Source organism: Astyanax mexicanus, chromosome 25 (genome assembly GCF_023375975.1).
Source record: "Astyanax mexicanus isolate ESR-SI-001 chromosome 25, AstMex3_surface, whole genome shotgun sequence".
Classification (NCBI taxonomy): Eukaryota; Metazoa; Chordata; class Actinopteri; order Characiformes; family Acestrorhamphidae; genus Astyanax; species Astyanax mexicanus.
The window spans coordinates 4,717,189-4,737,768 of record NC_064432.1 but is presented as its reverse complement, the minus strand read 5'-3'; the positions used below and the strand labels follow the sequence as shown (position 1 = coordinate 4,737,768).

The following is a 20,580-nucleotide window of genomic DNA, read 5'->3' as shown; positions in this document are numbered from 1 at the left end:
AAAAATTTCAGAGATGAGGATGATGAATATATATTTTTTATATATTATATATATATATATAAAAATATATAAAAAATATATATAAAATATATATTATATAATAACACTTGCACAGATTAAAGCGTAATAAGTAGTGAATAAATAATTTACAAATGTCTCGTAAATATATATATATATATATGACAGTAAAAGACTAACACCAGGAGGCCACGTCAGAGTGAAGCACAGTTTTTTAATTTCTTAATGAATTCATACATAAACAAAAGTCGCGTCGACTCTTAATATTAATATTAATTACATGCAGTGAAATATAAAAATAGACATTTTGGTACTGATTTCTGTACAAACACACATATACATATATAAATATATCGTAAAAAAAAGAACAGTGCCCAGATATAAAGGTCGTTTACAGTCACGTCGTGTTCACCGGGTACAAAAAGAACGGACGATCCATAATAAAAACCAACGGAAATCACACGTCCAAGTCACCACGTTCACAACGACACACACTCACACTATAGACAAGTGGGTGAAGGCTTCAGCGCTTTAACTTCTCTCTCTTTCTCGTCCGCTCTCGCGCTCTCTCTCTCTTTCTCTCTCTCTCCGAGTGATTATTTCACCCTGTGGAGAACAGGGTGATGAAGGGAGAGAAAGAACGAAAGAGAGAGAGAGAAAGAAAGAGAGAGATACAGTAGATAGGGGTTGGAAGGAGACGTTCCGGGGTCTTTAGAATCGCATTCATATTTTGGTTGACCTCGGTGCGTTCGGACAGACCGCGTAAACTCACGTAAACTCGCGTAAACTCATAAAAAAACTCGTAAAGCTGGCCGCGTGATTGGCTTTGGGGTTGCCACAGCAACAGGCGATGTTACACTACATATGTATATATATAAGGATGGACCAATGCCAGCTTGGTCTACTTCTTGGCGGAGAACTGAAGCTAATGTCGCTAACAAGCAATGGAAGCAGAATCCCTAGCAGTTAGCATGGCGCTAACTCAAAATATCAAATATTTAAATAATCAACACAGATTGTGTCACCTGACCAAGTAGAGTCCAAAACTGAAGCTGAAAAGTTAGTAAGTAATGGAATATGGTTACATCTAAATATTGGTGTCAGAAGTGGTTTGTTTTGTGTTGTGTTTAAACCCCACCCACTAGGTAGCAGTGTTGTACTCAAGTCGTTAGATCCCACCATTCTGATTGGATAAAAAAAACGTATAAATACATACAAACTGTATCGTAGCATGTTTTTGTGCTGTAACTGTGATCTAAAGAATCACAATAATGCTACGATATATATATTGTATCGTAAGTCCTGTATCGTTCGTTATATGATGTATCTTATATCAAGTAGCGCCAAGTTCTAGACAAGCTAGCATGACTACTGTACTGTATAGGTAGTAAGCTATATATATATATATATATATATATATATATATATATATATATATATATATACATATATTACAATACTAGATACAGTACCCTTATTAGACCACAATAGGTTTAAAAAAAAAGTGTTTTCAAGTGTTTCAAGTCTTCGATATGAACAGGTAAACACAGGCTTATGGTCTGTTAGCTTAGCTGTTAGCTTAGCTAAATAGTAGTGCTAATTAGCGCTATACTTACTAATAGTGCACAGTTATACACTCAAAACTTATATATAGAGTCAAAGTTCTTGGATTTTAAGGCGTAGTAACGTTAAACGCAACCCAGATCCAAATCCAAACACTACTGTGTTCCCACAATGCAGTGCGAACAAAGGGAAAAGGGAGGAGTCACTTTGTTGCGTTGTTAGCATGTTAACATTGTTAGCATGTCAACATAGCAATCCTTTATCACCTCCCTTTTAGTTGGCTAAAGATTGGTACGTCCACTATTATTAGATAGATTAGTATGAAATGACTTTGAAAAAGTGTGTAGGGCGCAACCGGTGCAATTGGGACACAGCCCTGGTCCTATTTCAACTGTTAGCCGTAAGCTACAACACAGTGAGTGAGCTTGTGAGTGTCCTGTTAGCAAGCTGATATCAAGCAATAAACACCCTAAAATACTGTTCAGAGTGGAGTTTTGAGTGAGATTTTAGCATTTAGCATCTGGCTAGTAGGTTGTCTGAGGCGATCTTCGTTAAATGCTTCTTAACGTTGTGTCATTGTGTGTTTAGCTAATGCAATGATAGATTATCGCCAGTTATCGCTTATATATAGTCTTATATACTCACAGCCTAAATAGTCTTCATACTATATGATGGAGTAGATATCCACCAATTGCACCAATTGCTGAGACAAACTTTCCACTTCCCTGTGGAAAAAAAAAATCTGCCAATAGATTAGGAGCAAGTAAACTAAATAAATAAATAAATAATTAAAGAAAGAACCTAGTATATGGGTACAAAGCCCAGCCCCATCATCGTGGATTGGAACAGTCTAGGAACCATCATTCTCTAGATATCAAGCAATAAATTAGCGATATTTAGCATCTAGATAACAGGTTGACTGAGGCGATCTTTCTCTGTGAATGAAAATATTTCTTAAGGTTGTGTCCTCGTGTGTTTAGCTAGTGTGAACTAGAATGATGGTGCTCCATCCAGTTTTCGTCCACTTTTGGGACCATTTGGAATGAAAATCATCCCAACGTCCTCCTGCTAAAGCTAGTCGAAAGACCTCCTTGAAACTAGCCTGCTTAAGTCGTAAGTGTGAAAAAATCCTGCTGGTAAATGAAATCTGCAACTCTATAAAAGAGTTGCCAGTGATGGCGAGATTGGAGAGCCGTGTCAACTGCTGGTGTTGGTCCACAGTGTTATGTCAAGTCCAAAGTCAGTGCAGTTCATGCTTCCCTCTGCTGACAACTTTTTTTTATTAAGATGATTTAGGATTTCATTTTCCAGCAGGATTTTTTCTGAAACACTGATTTTTGGTGGATTCATTGGCTGTAAGCCGTAATCCTCAGCAAGCCATAAAAGAAATAAAGGCTTAAAATAAATCACTATGTGTGTGTGAGTTTCACATTTTGAATCTGAAAAGAAAAGAACTTTTCAATGAGATTTGCACTAGTTTATAATGCTAGTCAGACATTTTTAGACCAAAAAAAAAATCTACAGCAATAGAGATTTAGAGACTTCCGAAGATCTCGGCATGTTTTAAGGCGAGTGTATCATGGCCATGATCTCGTTAGCCTGCGGTTAGCCTGCGGTTAGCACCATGCTATGCTAAAATCGACTATACGCTATAAGTTATAAGCTTCCATCACCTGTTAGCTCCATTAGCTTCGTAGCTTTAGAGCTAGAAAAGAAGGATATTTGGAGGTTTGTGGTAGGTACTAGACATGTGTTGATATTTCTGAAGTTCTTGAGTTCTAGAGTTCTAGAGTTTTGGAGTTTACGTTGGCTGACTAAACCCGTGGTTATTGGAGGGAGGTCTTCAGCAGTTCGTTATCTCTGATGGTCTTTTTTATTGATTTTCTTTTTTTTTTTAGTTTTGGTTCTCGCTCTTCAGTTCTGACGCACCTCCTGCAGCAGTTTGCTAATTTCGGCGGCCAGCTCGCCTACGGCCTCGTTACGCTTGTCCATCTCGTCCTCCTCGTAGTTCTCCGGGATCTCCTCCATGGCCGGCAGCCACTTCAGGTGCGTCTGGGCCGACGCGTGATTGGTGACGCCGTGTCCGGCGGCGGCGGCGCCGGCCGAGGCGACCCCGCCGGGATTCTGGAAGTGCGTGTTGGCCGCCCAGGCCGCTACTCCTTGCTGGTAGACGGGGCTGGAGGTCACCGGCCCCGCCTTCCCCGGCAGCAGGCACCTCCTGGTCTCGGCGGTGGCCGTGGGAGGGGCGGAGTCTTCGGAGAGCTCGGTGTAGGTCGGGGGGAGGAGCCGCTGGAAGACGGTGTTCATCTCGGAGAGCAGCGAGCTCCCGGCGCCGTCCTCCGCCTCCTCCTCCTGCGCCTCCTTGCCGAAGGTGGAGAAGCTCTTGCGGTTGGAGTCGAGCGAGCGCTGGTCGTCCTCCAGCAGCTGCGGCCGGCTCTCCTCGCCGGGGATGAACATGTTGTTGCGGTAATCGGTGGAGGACATGGACGGCATCCAGCATTGATCGGAGTGACCCAGCACGCGACACTCCTCCGTGCACAGCTTCATCGCTGCGGAGACAAAGAGAGAGCGGGAGAAAGAGAAAGAAAAAAGAAAAGAGAGAACGAGGGAGGGGCGGGGTTAGATCATTCATAACATAGCTGAATTCATAACATGACAAGACATCACGAATGCTGATCTGAGAACAGAGGAAAAGAGACAAATATGAAAGAAAAACAACCAAAGTAAAAACGACCATAAAAGAAAAAGAGGTACGTAGATAAACAAAGAGGAGTGAGAACAAAGGAATGAGAGAGGAGTGAAAGGGATGGGTGTGAAAGGACCAAAAAGAAGTGAGAGAGAGAAAAACAGTGAGAGCAGAAGAAAGACAGAGAGAAGACAGGAGAGAGTGATAAGGGAAGAGGGGTGAAGAGTGATGAAGACGGTGAAAATCAAGGGATTGAGATGGTAAGAGGAGTGAGAAAAGGGGGAGTGAGATGAAGAGGAGTGTGTATAATGAGTATACGTTTAAGGGAGTGATGGAGAAAGGAGTAAGGGAAGAGTTGATGAATAAGAAAAGAGGAATGAGATTATAGAGTGTAAGATAAAGGAGTGAGAGAAGAGAATAGAGGAGTAACAAATGAAGGGTGTGAGGGTAGAGGAGTGAGATAGGAATGTAGTGAGTGTGAGATATGAAGGGAAGGTGAGTAGAGAATAGAGGAGTGAGATATGAAGGGAGTGAGAGAAGAGAATAGAGGAGTGAGATATGAAGGGAGTGAGAGAAGAGAATAGAGGAGTGAGATATGAATGGAGTGAGAGAAGAGAATAGAGGAGTGAGATATGAATGGAGTGAGAGGATAGAATAGAGGAGTGAGAGAAGAGAATAGAGGAGTGAGATATGAATGGAGTGAGAGGATAGAATAGACGAGTGAGAGAAGAGAATAGAGGAGTGAGATATGAATGGAGTGAGAGGATAGAATAGAGGAGTGAGAGAAGAGAATAGAGGAGTGAGATATGAATGGAGTGAGAGAAGAGAATAGAGGAGTGAGATATGAATGGAGTGAGAGAAGAGAATAGAGGAGTGAGATATGAATGGAGTGAGAGGATAGAATAGAGGAGTGAGAGAAGAGAATAGAGGAGTGAGATATGAATGGAGTGAGAGGATAGAATAGAGGAGTGAGAGAAGAGAATAGAGGAGTGAGATATGAATGGAGTGAGAGAAGAGAATAGAGGAGTGAGATATGAATGGAGTGAGAGGATAGAATAGAGGAGTGAGAGAAGAGAATAGAGGAGTGAGATATGAATGGAGTGAGAGGATAGAATAGAGGAGTGAGAGAAGAGAATAGAGGAGTGAGATATGAATGGAGTGAGAGGATAGAATAGAGGAGTGAGAGAAGAGAATAGAGGAGTGAGATATGAATGGAGTGAGAGAAGAGAATAGAGGAGTGAGATATGAATGGAGTGAGAGAGGAGAATAGAGGAGTGAGATATGAATGGAGTGAGAGGATAGAATAGAGGAGTGAGAGAAGAGAATAGAGGAGTGAGATATGAATGGAGTGAGAGGATAGAATAGAGGAGTGAGAGAAGAGAATAGAGGAGTGAGATATGAATGGAGTGAGAGAAGAGAATAGAGGAGTGAGATATGAATGGAGTGAGAGGATAGAATAGAGGAGTGAGAGAAGAGAATAGAGGAGTGAGATATGAATGGAGTGAGAGGATAGAATAGAGGAGTGAGAGAAGAGAATAGAGGAGTGAGATATGAATGGAGTGAGAGGATAGAATAGAGGAGTGAGAGAAGAGAATAGAGGAGTGAGATATGAATGGAGTGAGAGAAGAGAATAGAGGAGTGAGATATGAATGGAGTGAGAGAGGAGAATAGAGGAGTGAGATATGAATGGAGTGAGAGGATAGAATAGACGAGTGAGATATGAAGGGAGTGAGAGGATAGAATAGAGGAGTGAGATATGAATGGAGTGAGAGAGGAGAATAGAGGAGTGAGATATGAATGGAGTGAGAGAAGAGAATAGAGGAGTGAGATATGAATGGAGTGAGAGGATAGAATAGAGGAGTGAGATATGAATGGAGTGAGAGGATAGAATAGACGAGTGAGAGAAGAGAATAGAGGAGTGAGATATGAATGGAGTGAGAGAGGAGAATAGAGGAGTGAGATATGAATGGAGTGAGAGAAGAGAATAGAGGAGTGAGATATGAATGGAGTGAGAGGATAGAATAGACGAGTGAGAGAAGAGAATAGAGGAGTGAGATATGAATGGAGTGAGAGAGGAGAATAGAGGAGTGAGATATGAATGGAGTGAGAGGATAGAATAGACGAGTGAGAGAAGAGAATAGAGGAGTGAGATATGAATGGAGTGAGAGAAGAGAATAGAGGAGTGAGATATGAATGGAGTGAGAGAGGAGAATAGAGGAGTGAGATATGAATGGAGTGAGAGGATAGAATAGACGAGTGAGAGAAGAGAATAGAGGAGTGAGATATAAAGGGAGTGAGAGTGGAGAATAGAGGAGTGAGATATGAAGGGAGTGAGAGAAGAGAATAGAGGAGTGAGATATGAAGGGAGTGAGAGGATAGAATAGAGGATTGAGAGTGGAGAATAGAGGAGTGAGATATGAAGGGAGTGAGAGGATAGAATAGACGAGTGAGAGAAGAGAATAGAGGAGTGAGATATGAAGGGATTGAGAGTGGAGAATAGAGGAGTGAGATATGAAGGGAGTGAGAGAAGAGAATAGAGGAGTGAGATATGAAGGGAGTGAGAGAAGAGAATAGAGGAGTGAGGTAGAGGTTGGTTCTCTTTTTGCTTCTAAAATCGATGAGCTCGTCTTTTGTGTTTCAACACAAAGGAGGAGAACTGCTCTGTAATGGGGCTCTGGGTGGTCTGAGTGTGTGTGTGTGTAGAGTGAGTGTGTGTGAGTGTGTGTAGAGTGTGTGTGTGTGTGTGTGGAGTGTGTGAGAGTGTGCAGTGCGAAAGCAATTATTGTGAATTTTCTTCGATTCAGACCTGACAGCTTGACCCTGCCTCTCTCTCTCTCTCTCTCTCTCTCTCTCTCTCTCTCTCACACACACACACACACACACACACACTTGTACGCACTGTAGCACTAATACACACTCAGAGGCTCCGCCCACAGAGGAGTGATCTTAAGACTATACAAAAAGAGTCTCAGTGTGTTTTTATTAAATATAAAATCCCTTTTATTTAAACCACGCCCACAGTCAAAGCCCCACCCACCACTGCTGTAACCGACGCCCCTTTATATTCACAGTGTGTTCAGCAGGTGTGTGTCTCTGTGGGGGGTCTTGCCTTACACACACCTCCACTGACCTGAGGTCAGGGTTGGACAGCATTAACACACACCAGGCCACAGGGGGCAGCAACGAGCAGGTGTGTGAGACGCTTGTTGCTGCAGACCATCTGTCTGTCTGTCTATCTGTCTGTCTGTGTTCATGTTCCATTGCAAGGTGTGTCTGTGTGTGTGTGTGTGTGTGTGTATGTGTGTGTGTGTGCACATGCACATGCCTACCTGGGTGGAGCCTGTTTTGTCCGTCGATGTGGAAAAGCTCCCCGAAGCCGTCGCCTAGCAACCGGTCCATTGGCGAATCACGGCCCGTCTCGCAGTCGCTGTCGCCCGCATCACTGTCGCCCCGCCCACTATCCTTCAGACTGAACTTATCCATGTCTTGGAGGGCGTACCTACACACACACACACACACACACGTGCAGAGAGAGATAGAGGTATGAGCATGAGGCACTGATGCACACTTATATATTTTATATATATTTATATACACACATGTATACACACAGGCAAAAATGATATCAAAAGATACTTCATATTCCCACATGCTCTCTACTGTATCTACTGTATGTGGACACGCCTTAATAATAATATTATTATTATTCTATGAATGCATTATTATATATGTTATATATGTTATTTATAACATCGCTGACACAGATGTGCAAATGCACACACACATATAAACAGCTTGTCGGGTCCCTATAGAATAGGACCCTCTGGGTTGCAATCAAATCTTTCCCTCCCTGGATAGCTCTCTTAATTTCCCTTGATTTGTGGGCATATATGCATATATATATATATATATATATATATATATATATATATATATATATATATATATATATATGTGTGTGTGTGTGTGTGTGTGTGTACGTTTATATGCATTTTGTTTCCAACATGGAAAAACATTGTATCTCTTTAGAAAAGCAACTTAAAAGAAAGTTTGTCACTGCAGCAAATCCGTGTATGCAAAAATATAAGTCAATATATATATATATATCGCAATATAAGTCAAATAGGTTTCTATAGGTTCGTTCATCATGTAACTTGGATATAATGGAAATATCAAAAATGGAAATGCAAACTAATAAATTAAAAAAATTAAATAAATAAAAAGTTTTTTTTTTTCATGTGCCATATTTATATAAAATATAAATATATAAATATAGACACATTATAAGCCTATAGACAAAAAAGCACAGCCGAACCAGAGCATAATAAGCTAATGCATCACATTCACACTCATTCTCTCACACACACACACACACACACACACACACACACACACACACACACAGAGAGAGACCCACCCAGTCCGTCTCATTCATTCTGTCCCTTTCTCACTCTCTCACACACACACACACACTCTCACACACACACTCTCGCAGTCGCAGTCGCTCTGTGCATGCGTTTCCATCATGCCACATCGTGTATGACAGCACATTAAACGTCAACGTCATATACTCTCATATGCATCATTTACAGCATCATCTATCTGGAGCTTTACTATACATATACATACATACATATATTCATACATATTTAAATATATATATATATATATATATATAATATATATTTATATGCACACAGTGAGATGCAGAGCAGCTTGCAGACGACACACACATCCACAAAAAAAACACAAAGCCATAAAACGATGAGCTTGTGACGAAAAGATGCACACAAAGTATGTGTGGGTCTGTGTGTGTGCATATATGTGTGTGTGATACACAGAACTTAGTGCATAGTGGGCTCGGTAAAAAGAAAGAGATAGAGAGAGAAAAAAGAGAGAGAAAAAGAGAGAAAGAGAGCAAGAGAGAATGGCATGATCCAAAAACCCAAAAACACAGATGAGTACGGAGGAGAGGAAGGAAAAAAAAAACAGAAAAGCAAGCTATGACCTCATGTGAGGAGCTGTCCAATCAGATTCGGCGAACGTGGGTGACCACGGCAACAGGGAAGTTCTGTCCTAGCCTACCCACAAACGTCCCTATCATCCAATCGGATCGAACCAGCACCAAGCGACGGGGGCCGGAGACCACTCTACCCCTCTCCTCACTCCTCTGTACCGTCCGCACCAGCCCAATACCAGCCCAGTGCAACCCTGCCCTGCCCTTGCCTTGCTGCTTTTGTTTGCTTGTTTGTTTGTTTGTTTGTTTGTTTGTCTGTTTGTCTGTTTGTTGGTTTGTTTACCTGTAGCTGCGAGTGTATTTGTTTCCTCTGAAGCTGGGCCGAGGCTGATACTGACCCTGATGGAGTAGGGAGAGCAGCTGTGAAACTTGCTACAGCAAGGAACAAAGACAGTAACAAACGAAAAAAAAACAAAACAAAAACACAACAATACCAATAAATACTGATGGAACACATAAAAACGCGTGACAAACACGCAAAAAATGCACACACACACACACACACATACAAACGCACGCACAATTCAACAACAATTGAACAAACAAAAACAAATACCAAACACCATGCGCACCACGACACACAACCAACCGTGCACGGATGACTGACGGTGCGAATTAAGACGCGAGGGTTAAGACGGACGTTGCACGCAACAGGGTGGTGGTTAATGTCGATGTGAATGTTGTTATAAGTGATGGTTAAGGCTGCCGTATAGCATCGTATCGTAGAGACAGTAGTAGTATACTTCGCGACCAGGGGTGGGCGATATGAAGCTGAAATAGTATTGTGATACTTTTAAACTATGAGTATTGTTAAGGATGCGTTACAACGCTACATCGTTACATGACTGTAACTACACACTGTATGATAAAGGGCATTATAAAGGGCATTATAACTTCTCTTTATTAAGAAGTTACATACTGTACCTGTACTATGCAATACAGTTATTACGCAAGCTTACAATCACCATCCAAAAAGTCATCATAAGGTATCATGCATGCTCTATAACATGCATAATGCATTATGAATACAGGACACAGGAATACACTAAGAGTTACCAGAAGATTGCCTGGAGTATCGCCATGGCTACTTGTATCGCATAAATACCCTAAAATATTGTGATATTACTTCACTGTCATATCGCCCACCCCTAGTAGTGGTTTTATACTGTAAATTGTATAAAATACGAAAGTGTTAATCCATTTTCTTTTTGTTAGAAGGTAAACAAGTAAACAGGTAAACGTCACGTTAATACTCGACCAGACAGTGACTCAGCAAAGGGTGTGTTTTGTGTTGTGCAGTGTGTCTATTGCAGCCAAACAAAAGTGCACGATACTTGTGTGGGGGTTCTTGTTTGCACTCTTAAGAACAAAGGCGCCTCCTGAAAAAAGGAAGGGTTCTTCAAAAGGAAGGGTTCTTCAAAAGAAGGGTTCTTTAAAGGTTCTTGGGAGGGTTGTTTAACTCAAAGATTCAAGATGTGCTACAATGGAAAAGCTTTGGTTCTACTCTTTCTTTTTGTCAATGAATCCCCCAGATTGGTGGTCCAGTCTCAACCTTCAAGAAAGAGTTCTTTCAAGGTTGTTTGGAGGGTTTTTTAACTCAAAGATTCAAGATTTGCTACAGTGGAAAAGCTTTGTTTCAACTCTTTATTTTTGCAAATGAATCCCCCAGATTAGGGGGATTGGTCCAGATTGGTGGTCCAAGGTGGAGCAAATGCAGTTTGAGAACCACCAACTACCAACTACTAACCAAGTTGTGTCACCTCTTACGAATGCTACCCTTCAGTGAAGGCTATCCCCACCAATGTTTTTAAGAGTGCGCATGGATTATTCACTACATCGTTTGTACGCTAATAAGTCTACAAGACTACAAGAGTGTCTAACTGTTGTCCCTTACCTCCACAGGGGGCGTGGCATGTGTAAGTTCCAGGGCGAAGCTTTCAGGAATGTGATTGGATGAGATGGTTACAAGGCTGTTGAGGGACTGGTGGCTGTGGTGGCTCTGCCGGCTGCTCATGTGTGCCCTCTGCTGGCCGGGTGAGGTCCCGGGCGAGCCGCCATGGTGATGCGCCCTAAGAGGCAGGGTGCCATTGACCGTGGGCACCAGGGTGATTTCTCCTTTGTGAATTTGGCGGGATGGTTTCCTTGGGTGCTGCTGGTAGGTGGACTCGGCCACTCTGCAGTTGTACGAGTGCGTGTCCTTCTTGTCGCGGGAACACCGCAGGGCAAACGCCACCATGATGATCAGCAGTAGACCGCACACCGCACCCAGAGAGATGATGATTATGGTGGAAACATCTGGGACGTTCTCTCCTCCACTTCCGCTGCCTGGCTGGTAGGACTGGATGATACGGACAAAAAGAAGACAATGTAGCAAAGTCTGGAAATGCACAGAAAGAAGTAACATTCAAACATTTTTACAATCCTACAATGACACTTACTGTCTGGTGATGATCAGCCAGGTTCTCCAGGTTCTCATACAGTGTCAGCCTCAGCAGGGCCTTGGTTCCCAGCGGTTCGGATCCGTGGTCCTGCACCAGAACGGTCATGTCCACTCGGTCCACCGGAACTTCCCTCATGCTAGTGTTTGTGTAAATCTCACAGCTCCTACTGTCCATAGAGAAGTATCCTGCCTCATTGCCTCCAATCACATGGCAAGAAACGTCACCGTTGGCACCAGTGTCCCGATCTGTCACCCTGATTGCAGAAACCAGCTCACCAGCTTCTGCACGCCTGGACACCGGGACTTCAGCAGAGTGATTCCACAAAGGTGGTGCCAAGATGACTGGCCGATTGTCATTCTCATCTAAGACGTTCAAGATTACAGAAATGTTGCTGCTCAGCGAAGGGTTACCGGAGTCTTTGGCCTGAACCAAGAAGTAGATTTGGCTGAGTTCCTCCCGGTCAAAAGTACGCAAGGCATAGAGCGCACCAGTGGACGGGTCTACGGTCACATATGTCGAGATCGAGCTGCCCTGGACCAAGCTTTCCAAAATAGAGTAGCTCACCTGGCCATTAGCACCAAGGTCAGGGTCGGACGCCTGCAGAGTGGCCAGGTAAGCACCGGGCGAGTTGTTCTCAGCTTTGAAAATTTCATACCTGCTCTTGTCAAAACTTGGAGCATTGTCATTCTCGTCCTGCACCTGCACCGTAAAATGCTTGACTGTGGACATACTGGGTGTTCCACGGTCCTCAGCGATAACAGTCAGACTGTATTCTGACCTTTTCTCTCTGTCCAGGCTGGCATTGGTCAGTATCATATAGTTTTTCTCGTGTGTTTTCTGCAGTCGGAAATGCCCCTGGCCTAGCAGGCGGCACACGACTTCACCGTTTAGCCCAGAATCTGCATCGTCCACTCTTACTAATGCCACGAAAGTGTCCGTCGGTGCCGTTTCAGATACGAATGCTGCATCCTCATCGCTCGGTGTCATCAAACTCACAGTAACATCCGGTTTGTTGTCGTTCACATCCCGCACCTTGACCGTCACCTTGCAGTGCGCCGGCATGGAGTTGGGCCCCATGTCCTGTGCCTGCACATCGATATCGTAGGAATCAGTCATCTCAAAGTCCACTTTGCGCAGCAGAGTAAGTCGGCCGTCATCCGGGTCAATCCTGAAAGTCTCCAGAACCTTGGGTGACACATGGGCACCAAATGAGTAGACGATCTTTCCATTGGTTCCTTCGTCTGGGTCCGTGGCATTCAGGTCTACGATCAGCATGCCTAGTGGTGCATCTTCTGCCAGGGTGACCACGTATGATGATTTTTCGAATGTCGGACTGTTGTCATTGGAGTCGGCAACAGTGATCCTAAGCATCGTGGTGCCTGTCCTTGGTGGGTCACCACCATCAGTTGCGGTGAGCTCAAGTTCATAACTAGAACGTTCCTCTCGGTCAAGTGGTGCCAACACTACCAGCTCGGCATACTTGGCACCATTGGGTCTTGTGAGAACATCAATGCCAAAGGTTTTGGAAGATGCCAAGGAGTATGAGTGCAGGCCATTTTCTCCAGTGTCTAGATCCGTGGCACTGTCCAGAGGCACCCGGGTACCCACAGCTGCTGATTCTGAGATTTCCACAGGTACCATGGGCCGAGCAAAGCGTGGGGCGTGGTCATTGACGTCCAGCAGCTCCACCTGTAAGAAAGAACAAATTTAGATACAGCAACACAACCTGAAAACCTGGGTAGGGTAAATATTGGGCCTCCAAATTTTGGCTTTTGGTCTTCACTGGACTACACTTAGTTACCCAATTGGATGGCTCAATGGTTTTCAAGTCCTGTCTTGGAAAACTACCATATTTGACAGGTTTTAACTGTTTTAAGATGCACAATTCAACATCAGATCAGATCATTTCTAGATCCACTTAAGTGGTTCTCCAAAACAGTTTAGCAGAAGTGAGTTATAAGTGAAATTATTGTAAATTTAGGCCACAAACTCAATTTTGGAGATATGGTTCTAGATACATACACCTTTACACTGAGGGAGATTCTTGGAAATTGAGTAAAAGTTCAACTTTCTATAGAAATCACAACCTCTAAAAGTTGAAGTTATATCAGATGAAATGTTCTTTGTGGAACCATGTTTGAGGGGTCACTCCTACAAACTTTTCAGCTTGGAAAAGTAAACGTTTTTAGAAGTTCTTAAATGTAAAAATCTTTGGAGGTACATTTTTTTTTCTGATGATAGCTCCTTAAAGCACATAAAAGAGCTTGTCCACCGTTTCAAATTGAAGAACCCATAGAAGTTCAGTTACTTAAGGAATTTATTTAGTTTGACAGGGCCAGAACCTTTACACTTACACTTTCCAGAAAAAAATAGTTGAATCAGCTGAAAGTTTATTCTTCTTCACTGAACCATGTCTCAAGAGAAGCCTCTATGAAAGTGCCTGAAAACTAGAAGCCTATCTCATCCTAACAAACCCCTTAAATACCTCAACCCACCAACAGAGGTTCTGTACAGAGCTAGATCTGGTTAGAGGTTCTTTGGTAGACTAGAACCTTAAGACATCTCAACCCACCAACAGAAGAGTCTTAAAAAAGTCAGAAGTTCAGAAGTTCTGTATGAGATTACCACTGGTGGCCAATACACCTATTATTTTTAATTAAATGTTATTTGGGGAACCATCTATGCAATACATCAGTCATACAACATCCTAAACCACCTAAACTCATTCCTAAAACACCTCAACACACCAACAAACATAACTTAAGGCTTAAGCATCTTCAGAGGTTCTGGTTGAAGCTATGTCTGGATGAGATTCTACCATGTTTACAGGTTCTTTGGTGACCTAGAACCTTAAAACACCTCAAGCCACCACCAAACAGAACATTCTTAAGTAAAGTTCTCTGCAAAAGTTCTCAATGAACCTAGATCTGGATGAGGTCACCACTGGAGGCCAATACACACATCTTGCACTCTTCTTCTGCAGACTATTGATAGAACCTTCATGGTTCTCCATGCATGCATTCGTGCAAATGCACTACTATACTCACCACGACGTGGAACAGCTGCAGGTGCTCCGTGGGCAGCGTAAGCACGTCGAACTCCAGCGTGCAGTTCGCCTCCATCAGTCCTCCGGAGCACAGCGTCTCGCGGTCCAGCCGCGCGCGCACGCTGATCTCGCCATCGCGCTCGCGCACCGAAAGCGCGGAGGACGCAGGGGCTCCGCGGCGCGTGACGGCGCGGAAACGCGGAGACACCGAGCCGGGCAGGCGCGAGAGATCTTCGGCGGCGTCGTCCGCGAGGCGCCCGATCACCGAGCCCACGGGGAGCTCCTCGGGCACGCGGTACCTCACGGTGGAGCCCGCCGTCACGCGCACGGCCAGGGTGGCGAAGAGGGCGAGCAGCGCGTGAGCGAGCAAAGCGTGCGCACCTCTGCTGCTGGACATGGTGAGCGCGTGAGTATAGTATCTCTCTCTATGTCTGTGTTTGTGTCTGTGGCGCGCGCGCGCTCTCACGGATGGATAGAAAACGGAGGAAAGTGTCCTCGTGCCCTCCTTTCGTGCGTACCTCCCGTCCTTGTGCCTTGTCACGCGCGCGCGTACCCGGGGACACTACGCATCTCGTGCACAGTCAAGAGACATTGCATCCCGCTGGAGAGAGAGAGAAAGCGAGAAAGCAAGAAAGCGAGAGAGAGAGAGACCCTGTTGCACGCGTGCGGTGAGCAGACTGAGGGTCTTGTTGTGCGCGCATGCATAATAAGCGCATGCATGCATGAGTGTGTGCGTGCGCGAGCGAGCGAGCGCGTGTGCGAATGTGTAATCCAGAATGAGGCTGCTCGCTCCACCCAGCCAGCCAAAATCTCCCCAAATGAAGCGCGAGCCCCTTTGTGTCTCTCCTCCACTGTTAACAAAGAGGAAAGATGGGTGGAGGAGGGAGGAGGGAGGGAGGAGTGGGGGGATTTGGGGGGGGATAACTCCGCCCTTTTGGGCCCCCTCCCTCTTTCTCTCTTACTCACTCAAACTCATTCTAACTCTCTCTCTCTCTCTCTCTCTCTCTTTCAGTTAAGATAAAGATGAAGCAATCCGAAGCCTGATGTCATCTTTTACTATCATTGTGATGAGCGTTCTGGATCACCTCTATTGATGTGTAAGCATGCACAAACACGCATGCATACACACACATGCAGCTCTGGAAAAAAAAAAAATAAGAGAGCACTTAAAAATGATGTGCTTCCTTGATTTTCCCAAATTGAAAACCTCTGGAATATAATCAAGAGGAAGATGAATGATCACAAAGCAGTGTGTAAGACTGGTGGAGGAAAGAACATGATGCCAAGATGCATGAAAAAAACTGTGATTAAAAACCAGGGTTATTCCACCAAATATTGAATTCTGAACTCGTAAAGCTTTATTAATATGAAAAAATGCTTTTGCATTTGCATTTTTTGTTATTTCAGCCATTTCTCTTCATTTTCTGCAAATAAATGCTCTAAATTACAATATTTTTATTTGTAATTTGGGAGAAATGTCAGTAGCTTCTAGGATAAAACAACAATGTTCATTTTTACTCAAACATATAACTGTAAATAGCAAAATCAGAGAAACTGATTCAGAAACTAAAGTGGTAAAAGGTAAATGTTTCCAGAAACAAAGATGGATTCAACATTTAAACTGATATAGGAAACACTCTTGTGGTAATCCATCTCATGCAGCTTGAATATACTTCCGAAGACAAAAATGCACAGCCAAAAAGAAGAAGATATATATGAGCTGCTCACTCTGTGCGAACATCTTTATATGAACTCTTGAAATAATCTACGTCAGATGTATTAACTCTAAACTATCTATAACTAAGCTTTAGACTCTGTGACCTTCAGGCCCTTTATATGACATTCATGCTTCATGCATAAGCTCCAGACTCTCTGTATGGGCCATGAATGCTTATTATTACATTCGTTTGACAGCCCAACATTACGCTAATGAGGTCCAGCAACCAATGGCACTTCCTTTTCTAACAGCATTCTTCAGTCCACATACTGCTGCTGTCTCAAGTGCCTGTAGGACATCGCCAGACCTCTCTACATGAGCTTCATACTCTTTATAAGATATTCAGGCTCTTGACATTAATTCCAGACCTTCTACAGGAAGTCCAGACCTTCTGCTTGAGTTTAAAAGCCTCCTACCTGAGCTTAAGACCTCCTACATGAGCTCCAGCCTCTTTATTTTTAAGATTCAGACTCCATACATGAGCTTTATCTTCTTTATATAAGTTTCAGGCTCTGAACATTAATTCCAAACATTTTTTTATGAACCTCAGAAACTCTACACAAGCTCAAGACCCCTACATGAGTACAAACGTCTCTATATGAGTTACAGACTCAACACAGGACCCTGGACTCCCTATTTGAGTTTCAAAATGACCTTCAGAATTTTTGTTGGAGATTCAAACTCTCTAAATGTTCCAAACTCTCTATTTGAGCTCCAGACCCTCTGCCTGATCTTAAGACCTTCTAAATGAGATCTAGACTCTCTACATGGGTTCTTGACACTCTACCAGGGCTCAAGAACTTCTAAACATGAGTTTAGAATCTTCTACTTTAGCTAAAGACCTTCTACATGAGCTCCAGACTCTCTGACCTTCAGACTCCAGACTCTCTATTAAAGCTCAAAAGTCTCTACCTGAGCTTTAGACCTTCTACTTGAGCTCCAGATTCTGTGACCTTCAGACTCCAGACTCTATAGCTCAAAAGTTTCTACATGAGCTTCAGACTCTCTAGAAACTTCAAGAGTCCCTATGTGAGCTCTAGACTCTTTACTTGAGCTTAAAACCTTCTAAATTAGCTGCAGACTTTCTAGACTCTAGACTCTCTGACCTTCAGACTCCAGACTCTCTGTTGTAGTACAAAAGTCTGTACCGGAGCTTTAGACCTCCAGATTCTGTGACCTCCAGACGCTTTTACTCTATTATAGGTCAAAAGTTTCTACATGGGCTTCAGACTCTCTAAAAACTTCAAGAGTCCCTATGTGAGCTCTAAACTCTTTACTTGAGCTTAATACCTTCTACATGAGCTCCAGACTTTCTGACTTTCAGACTCCAGACTCTTTATTATAGCTCAAAAGTTTTTACATGAGTGTAAGACCTTCTACATGAGCTCTAGACTCTCTGACCTTCAGACTCCAGATTCTTTATTATAGCTCAAAAGTCTCTACCGGAGCTTTAGACCTTCTACTTGAGCTCCAGATTCTGTGACCTTCAGACTCCAGACTCTTAATTATAGCTCAAAAGTTTCTACATGAGCTTCAGACTCTAGAAGCTTCTAGAAAGAGTCCCTATGTGAGCTCTAGACTCTTTACTTGAGCTTAAGACCTTCTACATGAGCTCCAGACTCTGTGACCTTCAGACTCCAGACTCTCTTTTATAATTCAAAAGTTTCTACATTAGTTTAAGACCGTTTACATGAGCTCCAGACTCTCTACAAAACCTCAAGAGTCCCTATGTGAGCTCTAGACTCTTTACTTGACCTTAAGACCTTCTACATGAGCTCCAGACTCTCTAAAATACTTCAAGAGTCCCTATGTTCAATTCAATTTAATACATGAACTCCAGACTCTATGACCTTCAGACTCCAGACTATGTATTATAGCTTACAACAGTTTATAACATCTCTACCTATAGCTCTCTACATGAGCTGAAGATCTTCTACATGAGCTCCAGACTCTCTAAAAGACTTTAAGAGTGTCTATATGAGCTCTAGACTCTTTACATGAGCACTAAACTCCCTATTCAAGCTGAAGACTTTCTGTTTGGGCCCATTTTAAGGATCTCAAGACTCTCCACATGAGATAAAGCACAAATGAATTAACTTCATGCTCACATCATGAGGTCCAGACTCATTACATTAACTATACAAACTCTCAACATGAGCTCAGGACCCTTCAGAGTCTTGTGCGTACTGTACTTGTGACATGAGCTCTAGACTTTCTGGTTTAAAAAATCCAGACTCCTGTAGGTCTGAGCTTCAGACTCCTGTGTGACGAAGCTCCGCACTCTTGCCCGAGCTTGCTTTTGCACACAGGCTGCTTTTTTTAGACCCGTTTTAGAGCAGCCGTGAATGCTCACACATTACTGAAGGCTTTTTTCAAATAAATTGACTCATACACCCCCCCCCCCCCCCCCCCCCATACCCTTTCTCCTCCAGCCTTGGCTGTTTTTATTTTTTTTTACCCATAAACCCTATTCCCATGCGCTTTGGCCCGTCATCTGCTGTGCTTGAAGCGCGTTTAAGCTGCGTGTCGAATGGGCTGAGGGAAGCACAGGCGCTCTAATGAAGGGGCTTTAAGAGTGGGCTCGCGCCTATGGACAGCTCAGCTCGCGTGAGTAATGCTGTTTTACATCCCGGGACGGATTCCGTGACCCCTGCAAGAGCATGCATTAACATGCACGTGAGACTCAGGGGCGTGTGCATGCGCTCATCCGGGGGGGGGGGCACGCCGCCGAGCAGCCGAATTGACACGGAACGGCATTAAAAACATGTGTTGCTTCGACACCTGCAGAGCGGCATTAACACGTACAGTGGTGTAGAAACACCAACAGTGTCGCAGAAGATCTAAAAAGAGCCATCTTTCAAAAGGGTGAGACAAGGCATTGGGAAAAAGTCTTGACATAAAACCTTGACAAAAAGAGATAAAGCCTTGACATCAATTGGGATTTAGACCCAGCCTTGAAAAGAAGCCATGACTTATAAAAAGAAGCCTTATAAAAGACCTAAGGTGAGGGCTTGAGACAAAACCTTGAGACAAAGCACCAAGATGTAACCTAACCTTGAGATAAAGCATTGAAATGAAGCCTTGTCATAAAGCCTTGAGATGACGTCATAAGATAAAGAGTCATAGCCTTGACATGACGCCTTGAAATTAAGTCTTGAGATGAAATCTCTCCTGAAGCCTTTACATGAAGCCTTTAGAAAACAAAATTTTCACATAAAGAGACAAAGCCATGACATCAAGCTTTGGACCCAGCCTTGAGATGAAGTATTGACAGGAAGATTCATTAAAAAGGTGTAAGGTGTCGGCTTGAGACTGGGCTTTGAAACAAAGCCCCAAGATATAACCTAAAAGAGACAAAGTCTTGAGATACAGCCTTGACATGAAGATTCATAAAAGGCGTAAGTTGAGGGCTTGAGACAAACATTAACCATTAAATACTAAGACACAGCCTTGAGACCTTGTGGAAGCCTTGAGCATTTACTTGAAGCATTGATATAAAGCAATAGGAAGACACACTGGAATGAAGCAATGGTGTGAAGCATTGATAATAACCTTGAGATGAAGCATTGACGTGGTCATAGTCATGAGATAATGTATCAAGTTGAAGCATGGCAGCGATGCCTTGACATTAAGCCTTAAGATGAAACTATAAAGCAAAGCCTTGAGACAAATCCTTGAGTCAAAGCCAATACTGAGATTAAGACTGACATTATGCCTTACAATGAAGCCTTAAAATTTAGCCTTAATTTAAAGCCTTGACACAAAGCCTTTAGCCTTACTGACAGAGTATAGGCGATATAATTGGTGTGGAATAAGCTTCCTTTACCTGTTAGCTTAATTAGTCGCTTAGCTCACCAATTACCTTTGAAAGGGAGAAAAACGGCCAGGCACCGATTTCTGGTTGAAGTATCGCTTTAATTCAGCAGGGTAAGGGTTACTTCAGTGCTGGGGATTTTCCTGGGCTCTTGCGTATGTGGCTCAGGGCAGCTTTCTCAATCCGTGTCCATAAGAGGGAAATTAGCTTCCTTTGAAAGCATAAAAACGGGGCCAATTCAGCTGCTCCACCATGCTGGCTGGGCAGGAGGGGGAATA

At 43.4% G+C, this 20,580-nt stretch overlaps 1 protein-coding gene across 2 annotated transcripts; it reads right to left on the bottom strand.

The window, feature by feature from the left end:
- Positions 1-212: 212 nt before the first annotated feature.
- pcdh18a (protocadherin 18a) lies at positions 213-15,633 on the bottom strand. 2 transcript variants are annotated; one of them, XM_022681680.2, is made up of 6 exons: positions 14,773-15,633; positions 11,723-13,414; positions 11,179-11,622; positions 9,568-9,656; positions 7,597-7,766; positions 213-4,130 (listed from the first exon to the last, which is right to left on the bottom strand). In XM_022681680.2, the coding sequence occupies exons 1-6, from the start codon at positions 15,166-15,168 to the stop codon at positions 3,496-3,498; spliced, it is 3,426 nt and encodes a 1,141-aa protein (XP_022537401.2). In that variant the 5' UTR covers positions 15,169-15,633; the 3' UTR covers positions 213-3,495. The 2 variants fall into 2 exon arrangements, with proteins under 2 accessions (XP_022537401.2, XP_049328421.1); XM_049472464.1 differs by having other exon boundaries at positions 9,568-9,623.
- Between the last annotated feature and the right edge of the window lie 4,947 nt (positions 15,634-20,580).

What these genes read in the sequence shown, in the direction of transcription:
- pcdh18a (XM_022681680.2), bottom strand. Translation starts at nt 15,168, where the DNA reads ATGTCCAGCAGCAGAGGTGCGCACGCTTTGCTCGCTCACGCGCTGCTC. An exon ending in AAATACACTCGCAGCTACAG is followed by an intron (nt 7,767 to 9,567) that starts GTAAACAAACCA and finishes GTGTGTGTGTAG; the next exon opens with GTACGCCCTCCAAGACATGG. An exon ending in ACAAAACAGGCTCCACCCAG is followed by an intron (nt 4,131 to 7,596) that starts GTAGGCATGTGC and finishes TTGTCTCCGCAG; the next exon opens with CGATGAAGCTGTGCACGGAG.